Here is an 8,174-nt window from a genome sequence, read left to right on the forward strand (position 1 = left end):
AGATGTCCCCAGCTTTGGCTCTCTGGGTGCACAGGCTCCTTGTTTGGCCCCGTTGTGTCGCCCTGCGTGTCCCACAGCCCCCTGTGGCTGTCCCTTCTCGGGGACAGTGGTGTGATGGCACCTCTCCCTCGCTCTCCACAGGTGCTGAAGGGCTTCCCTGACTGCCTGCAGGCAGATATCTGCCTGCACCTCAACCGCACGCTGCTCCAGAACTGCAAGGCTTTCCGAGGAGCCAGCAAGGGCTGCCTCAGAGCCCTGGCCATGAAGTTCAAGACGACTCACGCCCCACCCGGGGACACCCTGGTGCACTACGGAGATGTCCTGACCACGCTCTACTTCATCTCCAGGGGCTCCATCGAGATCCTCCGGGAAGACATCGTGGTGGCCATCCTAGGTGGGAAAGTCCTTCCTGCTGAGAGGGTGAGGGGTGGTGGGCGAGGGGCAAAGGGTGGTGGGTGGTGGGCAGTGAGCAGTGGGAAAAGGGTGGCAGGTGAGGGTCACAGAATCACAGAATCACGGGATATGCTGAGCTGGAAGGGACCCACAAGGATCATCCAGTCCAACCCCTGGCCCTGCACAGACACCCCAACAATCTCACCCTGTCCCTCAGAGCATTGTCCAAACCCTCCTGGAGCTCTGGCAGCCTTGGGGCCGTGCCCACTGCCCTGGGGAGCCTGGGCAGTGCCAACCACCCTCTGGCTGAGTACTGGAATGCCCCCCCAGCTCACTGTCAGTGTGATGTGGAGTCTCTGTTCCCAGTCCCATGGGGTACCTTTATCTGTGGTGTCAGTCTGCTGGTGAAACCTCATTGAATGTCTTTTTTAAAATTTAAGTACATCTACTGAATTTCCCTTCTCTGTTGTGGCAGTGAGCTCTCCAAAGAACACTGGGATTAGTTAAGCAGGATCCAGCATTCCCAGAGCCACGCTGCTGTCCCTAATCACACCTTCCTCCTCCTCCTCCTCCTCACCCTGCCTCTCTCAGGAGGGTTTCTCACAATTCCTCTTCCACGGATGTAGAATCCCTGGTCTTGTGTCTTTGTCAGACAACTGAGTGGTGTTTGACAGGTTCAGAGCCTCTGTAATCTCACCCAAAAGTTTATGAGCTCTTTAAAATGTCCATTAAAGATTCACAAGTTGCCCTGCTCATTATTTGACATTATAATTTAAGCACATCCATTCTCCTCTCATTTCAGGTGGGTTTTTCTTCAAGCTTTTCTGCTCCAGTGATGTGGGCTGATAAAAACTCATGGTGGTCACTGGTTTCTTGCTGCTGGTATGAAGTTGTGCCAGGGCAGGGTCAGATTGGATCTCAGTTCTTCCCCCAGAGGGTGGTTGGGCACTGCCCAGGCTCCCCAGGGCAGTGGGCANCCTCAGAGCATTGTCCAAACCCTCCTGGAGCTCTGGCAGCCTTGGGGCCGTGCCCACTGCCCTGGGGAGCCTGGTCAGTGCCAACCACCCTCTGGGGGAAGAACTTTTTTCTAATATCCAACCTAAACCTCCCCTGACACAGCTTCAGGCCATTCCCATGGTTTCTATCACTGGTCACCACAGAGAAGAAATCAGGTCAAAGGATTTTATTTGTCCTGGAGAAGGGAAGGCTGTTCCTCAGCCTCCAGCTGGTCACCACACCAGTGGACAGGGAATGGAGAGTCCCTGGGGGAGGCCAGGGAGAGGCCACAAGGGAGTGAGGAGAGCAAGGCATGGCTCAGCAGTCCCCAGCCATCACCGATGACCCACTGCCCCAGCTCAGTGTCCCCATCAGTGGTGGCTGTCACAGTGTTATCCCCAGTGTCCACAGTCAGGGCGGGGGTTACTGGGCATCCCCTTGTTCATGAGTCCCAAAGTGAGGGCTGCTGGAGCTGGAGTGGGTGCCCACCTGTCCCTAACGAGCTGTCTCTTGGCACAGGGAAGAACGACATCTTCGGGGAGCCCATCAGCCTCTACGCCCGCCCAGGGAAGTCCAACGCCGACGTGAGGGCCCTGACCTACTGCGACCTGCACAAGATCCAGCGCGAGGACCTGCTGGAGGTCTTGGACATGTACCCAGCCTTCTCTGACAACTTCTGGAGCAACCTGGAGATCACCTTCAACCTGCGAGATGTGAGTGCCAGGGCTGCCCCAGCCAGGAGTGTGGGCAATGCCTGGAGTTTGGCAAGTGGGAGGGCAGAAGCAAGGATGTCCACGGGTGCTCCTTGATCACTTTGGGGGTGGATTGGCCAACAGCCACATTTCCCAAGGCACTCTCTGTGTGGTTATGATTCTCCTCTCGGTGTGGTTATGATTCCCCTCTCTGTGTGGTTATGATTCCCCTCTCTGTGTGGTTATGATTCCCCCCCCCCAGCCCAGCATATACTGCATGTTCCTGGGGTCTTTGGAAAAGGTGGCCCCACAAGCCAGGTCAGTGGTGTTCTGCTCTGCAGCACTTGTAAATCATCCCCAGGACTGCTCCAGCCTGGGCAAGTGGGTCACACACATTTTAAGGCTGCTGAAGTATGAAATATTCTCAGGTTTCATTGAGTTGGGTACCGGTTTCCTCTGAAAATTCCTTTTTAAATAATCAGGTTTGCAGTCCCTGAAAGGCTTGGAGCATTTTTGCTACTGCTGTTGATTCTTATAGTTTATGACTGAACTTTGTCCTTTCCTGCCATTTTTTTCAGAGGCCTGGTAAGATAGAAAAGAAAGTCAAATTCCCTCCATGTCCCATCTCACTCTGGGATGTCCTGCCCCCCCTCAAGGTACCCCTTCCCTCCCCATGGTCCTGACACCTTCAACTCAGTCTCAAGCAGCAAGGCCAGGCTCAGGGATCCCTTGAGCTCTGCAACCAGCCCAGGAGGCTCTGGGTGGGACAGGGCAGTGCTGGAGAGCAGGAGGGAGCTGGACACCAGTCCTAGGAGGATGTGGAATGGGCTGTAGCCCCCATGGCATGCAGGGCCGTGGCACATGTGGATGAGACATGGCACCCATGGGTGGGACATGGCATCCACGGATGGGCTGTGGTATCCATGGATGGAAAACGGCCCCCATGGATGGGCCTTGGTGCCCACGGGTGGAAAATGGCATCCACAGAGGGCACATGGCACCCATGGATGGGTTGTGGTACCCATAGATGGACTGTGGCACCCATGGATGGCACATGGCACCCATGGATGAGTTGTGGTATCCATGGATGGACTGTGGTACCCATGGATGGACTGTGGCACCCATGGATGACACATGGCACCCGTGGATGGAACACAGCACCCACGGGTGGGAAATGGCACCCATGGATGGGCCTTGGTGCTCGTGGATGGTACATGGCACCCACGGATGGACTGTGGCACCCATGGATGGGAAGCGGTACCTTTGGATGGGACAAGGCACCCATGGGTGGGCTGTGGCACCCACGGATGGGACATGGCAGCCTTTCCCTGGTGACCAGCCCCTCTCCTCCCTCAGGCAGACAGCGTTCCCCGCTCCCCCCTCAGCGAGGACTACGACTGCACCTACCGCCGGGCCCGGCGGCGCAAGCACTCGCCCTGCCCGCCCAGCAAGCCCGGTGAGTCCATGGGGTCAGCACAGCCTGGCCTGGGGAGCCAGGGGAGGGCTGGGGAGTGGGATCATCCTTTAATTACTGCCCTGGCAAGCGCCCCAAGGCAGAGGTTGCTGGTGCCCCTGTCCCTGCAGACCACCCTGGGGGCACCCAAACTGCTTTCCCTCCCTCTGTCCCTCCCCTCAGGACGCCCCCAGCCCTACAGGTGCCCTACAAGTGACAGGGGCTGATTTTTCCACGCGTGGCACTCCCCAGATTAACCTGTTGTGCTGTCCCACAGACCCAGACACGGGCATCTCTGATGCAGAGCAGTATCACACCTACTCAGAGCTCACCAACCCGCAGGACCCGCTGAGTAAGGAGCAGTGGGACGACGCGGGCAGCAGCACCTCTCCCTGCTCCCAGACCAGTGACGACGAGGCCAAGACCGGCAGCCCTGTGAAAGCTGAGCCCCTCCCCACGCCCAAAAAGGATGAGCTCGCCCTGCCCTCGCTCAGCCTCGTCACCCCCAGCGCCGACCACGCGGAGGTCGGGAAGCAAGGAGCAGAGAGCAGCCAGTCCTATGCAGGTACCCAGGGCTGCAGCCAGAGCTGGCAGGGGGCTGGTGAGAGAGGCTTGGGCATGGGGGCCTTGTCTGGGGGCAGAGCCAAGGATGGGACGTGGATTTGAGGGGAGCCAGGCTGGTACCAAGGGGCTTTGCTGCCTTTTGTCCCCAGTTGTGTCTGCTCTATCTCTCCTGTGCCCTGTAGTTTCTCCCAGCACCCAGGGACCCCTCTGGGGCTGCTCCAAGGGGCCAAATAACTTCCATAGTTGTGTTGTGTGCCAGTGTGATGGACTGTCCCCGAGCATCTTGGGTGCCAGGGGGATGGATCCCCATAAGCCCCTCAGGTGTCAGGGTGATGGGCTCTCTCTGAACACCATGTATGTCAGGTGAAGGCTCTCCATGTGTGTCAGGTGATGGCTCTCCATGTGTGCCAGGTGATGGCTCTCCATGTGTGTCACATGAAGGTTCTCCATGCATGTCCCAGAGATGGCTCTCCATGCATGTCCCAGAGATGGCTCTCCATGTGTGTCAGGTGATGGCTCTCCATGTGTGTCACATGAAGGCTCTCCATGTATGTCCCAGAGATGGCTCCCCACGTGTGTCAGGGTGATGGACTCTGGAGCACCTCCATGCCAGCGGGGCTGGAGGATGTAAGACAGAGGTGCTGAGGTGTCTCCTCTCCTTCCAGCCACCCCCCTGGACATCCCCAACATGTTCACCTTCTGGGAGGACCGGCGGCCCAACCCTGCCCCGGAGGCCCTGCAGCACATCTCCCTGGTGCAGAGCTCGCGGGACGTGCCCCTGCCCGGCGACTGCAGACCGGGGCAGATCGAGTCCAGGCTGGAGCTCCTGCAGGCCCAGCTCAGCAGGTGGGCAGGTCCACGGGGAACAGGGTCAGAGAGGACCCAGGGAGACTCTGGGCCATCACCTTCTGCTTTCTATAAGTGGCCACGGTGGGCTCTGTGGCAGCAATGCCACCTCCTGACCCCCGGGACACCGCATTCCCGAGGAGGTGGTGGGAGCGCTTTGCAAATGCAGCAGCTTCTCAAAGGGCAAAGTCCTGGCCCTGGCTGCAGCCCAGCCCCTTGTCTGCCCCTGTGCCACCACCCCTGGGACCTGTCACCACCCCTGGGATCTGCCACAGTGTCACCACCCCCGGGATCTGTCGCTTTGCCACTGCTTCCAAACTCAATGCAATTGTGGACACAAAACCACCCACAGGGCACGGCCTGAGCCCTCTGCAGGCCTCCTCTTCCTGCTGCAAAGAGCTACAAGCATCCTCTTGCTCGAGCAAACAAGCCTCATGCACACTGTTGCTCTCTAAATAATAAAAAACACATGATTTTTTCAAACTAACAGAGAGTAGGTTTAGATTAGATATTAGGGAAAAATTCCTGACTGTGAGGGTGGGGAGGCCCTGGCACAGGTTGCCCAGAGAAGCTGTGGCTGCCCCTGGACCCCTGGAAGTGTCCAGGGCCAGGTTGGACGGGGCTTGGAGCAACCTGGGCTAGTGGAAGGTGTCCCTGCCCATGGCAGGGGATGGAACTGGGTGATCTTTAAGGTCCCTTCCAACCCCTACTGTTCTGTGATTTTTGAACAAGAGGGAAGAGCCCACACTGGAGGTGCAGGTTTAAGGTCCCCAGGCAGAACTCACATGAGCTCTGTGGGCTCTGCTGCCCTTGTTGAGCTCACTTCACCACACACCCATGTTTTGGGTGTCTCGCCAATGCTCCAGCCCAGCACTGGGGGACAGATCTACCCCTCTGTAAGTGACACCATAACTGTGCCCTGCAAGGGGGGCTGTGCCCGCTCCTGCCAGAGCTTCTCACTTCAGTCAGGGCCAAGGCAGAGGGAAAACATTCTTGCTTTTCCATTTCCTTCTATTACTCAGTTAAAAGTGGTTGGCACCAACCTGCCTTGCTCCATCTGTCAGCACAAGCTTCTGGCCTGGAGAATTGATCCAGATTAAAACTAACCATTGCAATTTTTTCCCCCCTCCAGGGTAGTTTTAGCTTTTTTCAAATCCCCACTCCAGATCCCACTTTGGCTCCACATAAAATTGGGCAGAGGATGATTGAGAATGGCAGGAGAGAGATGGCAGGATTGATCTCTCTGGTTTGAAGCTCTCTAAAAACCTCAGCGAGCAGCAGGCAAAGCATCATCCCCCTCAGGCAGAGGAACAGGCACCTCCTCCCCAGTGCCTCCCCTGCCCAGCCGAGGGGTGCAGGGGGATGCACTGCACTAACACTGGGCTGCTCTGTCCCCAGGCTGGAGTCCAGGATGTCATCAGACATCAGTATAATCCTGCAGCTCCTGCAGCGCCAGCTGTCCCAAGTGCCACCCGCGTACAGCCCCATCTCGCCGTCCTCCCAAAACCTGGCCATGTACGGGATCCTCCCGCGGAGCCTGGAGCCCCTCGCCCCCTGTGCACCTCTGGAGGACGAGGAGACGGCGACCCAGGAGCAGGTAAGGTCACCCCTCCTGGCTCAGCCCCTGGCTCTGCATCCTTCTGCCCTGGGCAGCCAGATCTGATCTCCCGCCAGGCAAAGCGCAGCCAAAAGCTCGTGGGCCCAGGCAAAGCCCAATGGCCTTGACATGGGAGTAGATTTTCCCAGTGCGAGGCTGATTTTGGGGCACAGCTGCCACCCCCAGCACTGCCAGGCTACCTCACCAGCAGGGAGGGGAGGGGGTTCCTCTAATCTGAGGCTCAAGCGAAAAATGACATTTTGGGGCTCGGAGCCTGGTGAGGCTCCAAGGCTGATGAGGAGGAGGGAGCATGGCTGCTTTGTTTTGCTTCTACCATAACCCACTGGATTCCTCCTTTCCCACCAGAGCCCGAGCTACACGGAGGTAGAAAAGTTCCACTTGAAATCCAGGGACTCCTTGTCAAGCGGGATGCACCTCTCCGGGTCATCCGACAAAACCATGACAGTCCACTCGGAGCAGGAGCAGCACTCCCCGCCTCTCCCCAGCCCAGAGCCCCCCCACCAAAGGGCACCAAGCACCCAGGGACTCTTGCGGGGCTCTCGCTTCCCTTCCCTCCCCGAGCACTTGGAGGCACCTCCTGAGCACCAGGACATTCAGAGACACCTCTCCGACCCAGTGCTTCCTGGAAGTTAGAGACTGCAAGGCGAGTCAGGAGGAACCTCAACTGCAGGCTGGGTCAGTTGATGTCGATTTTGACTGCAAGGGTAACACATTGGACAATGCCATTGGCTCAGGGGTATAATTTGTAGCTGTCTTCTGCCACCGTGAAAGGAAGCGTAGCGTGGCTGGATTCCAAGGTCGACGTTTTCCAGCGGTTCCCAATAGAGTAGGTTTCATTTGCACATTATAGTGAACCCAGAACAGCTCTTTCAGCCACCAAGGAGCTGGTTAGGCCAAAAGGTACCCACTGCCTCGTCCTTGCCAAGGCTTCCTCTCAAGAATGGCACAAGCCAAGCGACCACAACGACCACAGGAGGGCAAATCCACGGCTCTCAGCTGTGCTGGGAGCTCTCTGGAGCAGGGACCGTGGGTTGGTACCAGGCTAAGCCCAGCAGGGCCCGCGGGTGCTGCAGAAAGGGTGGTCAGCACAGGAGGAGGGGGAGATCTCCACGGTGTGGTCCGTGGGGAGCTGCAGGAGGGAAGCCAAGGGCAAGGACAGAGGGCAGAAGCTTGTCCTACTTGACTGCCACTGAGAAACTAAGGGCCGACAGCCCCTGCCACTGCAATGCTTCAGCACGAGTCCCACAGGGCACTGACTCCTCCAGCGAGGCCAATCATGCCTCACAAACCCCCCCAACACCTCCCACACCTCCCCACACAAATCCAACCGGTCACCGGCCTGGGCGTAAAGCACAAAACTCAAAAGCACAATCCCAGAGAGCTGAAAAGCCCCGGATGCCTCCTGTCCAGCCCTCCCCGCCAGCTTCTCTCTTTTGATAAAGGTTTGATAGGTGCTTCCTCCCGGCCAGCCCCTCTCCTGGCAGCATTCCCGTAGGAGAAGCCCACGTAGCGCCGCCGCCTTCGCCGCTCGGGTAGATGCTGTGACAGTCCTAGGCCGCCAGCTCAAGTCATGTATCGAGCTCCCTTCCAGAGTAGTCAAACTGTGAGCATC

General features: G+C 57.9%; 1 protein-coding gene across 1 annotated transcript in view; it reads left to right on the top strand.

Moving 5' to 3' along the window:
- Window positions 1-8,174, top strand: part of KCNH6 (potassium voltage-gated channel subfamily H member 6) — a 32,054-nt gene extending 23,880 nt beyond the window's left edge. Inside the window, exons 7-13 of the mRNA XM_018084559.2 lie at window positions 142-394; window positions 1,909-2,102; window positions 3,438-3,537; window positions 3,812-4,099; window positions 4,764-4,944; window positions 6,343-6,541; window positions 6,908-8,174. Of these exons, the coding sequence (XP_017940048.1) occupies window positions 142-394; window positions 1,909-2,102; window positions 3,438-3,537; window positions 3,812-4,099; window positions 4,764-4,944; window positions 6,343-6,541; window positions 6,908-7,195 (1,503 nt within the window). The 3' untranslated portion in view covers window positions 7,196-8,174. The remainder of the gene's footprint in view (window positions 1-141; window positions 395-1,908; window positions 2,103-3,437; window positions 3,538-3,811; window positions 4,100-4,763; window positions 4,945-6,342; window positions 6,542-6,907) is intronic.

The sequence above is a fragment of the Manacus vitellinus genome, unplaced genomic scaffold (assembly GCF_001715985.3).
Source record: "Manacus vitellinus isolate BGI_N305 unplaced genomic scaffold, ASM171598v3 scaffold_72_pilon, whole genome shotgun sequence".
NCBI lineage: Eukaryota > Metazoa > Chordata > Aves > Passeriformes > Pipridae > Manacus > Manacus vitellinus.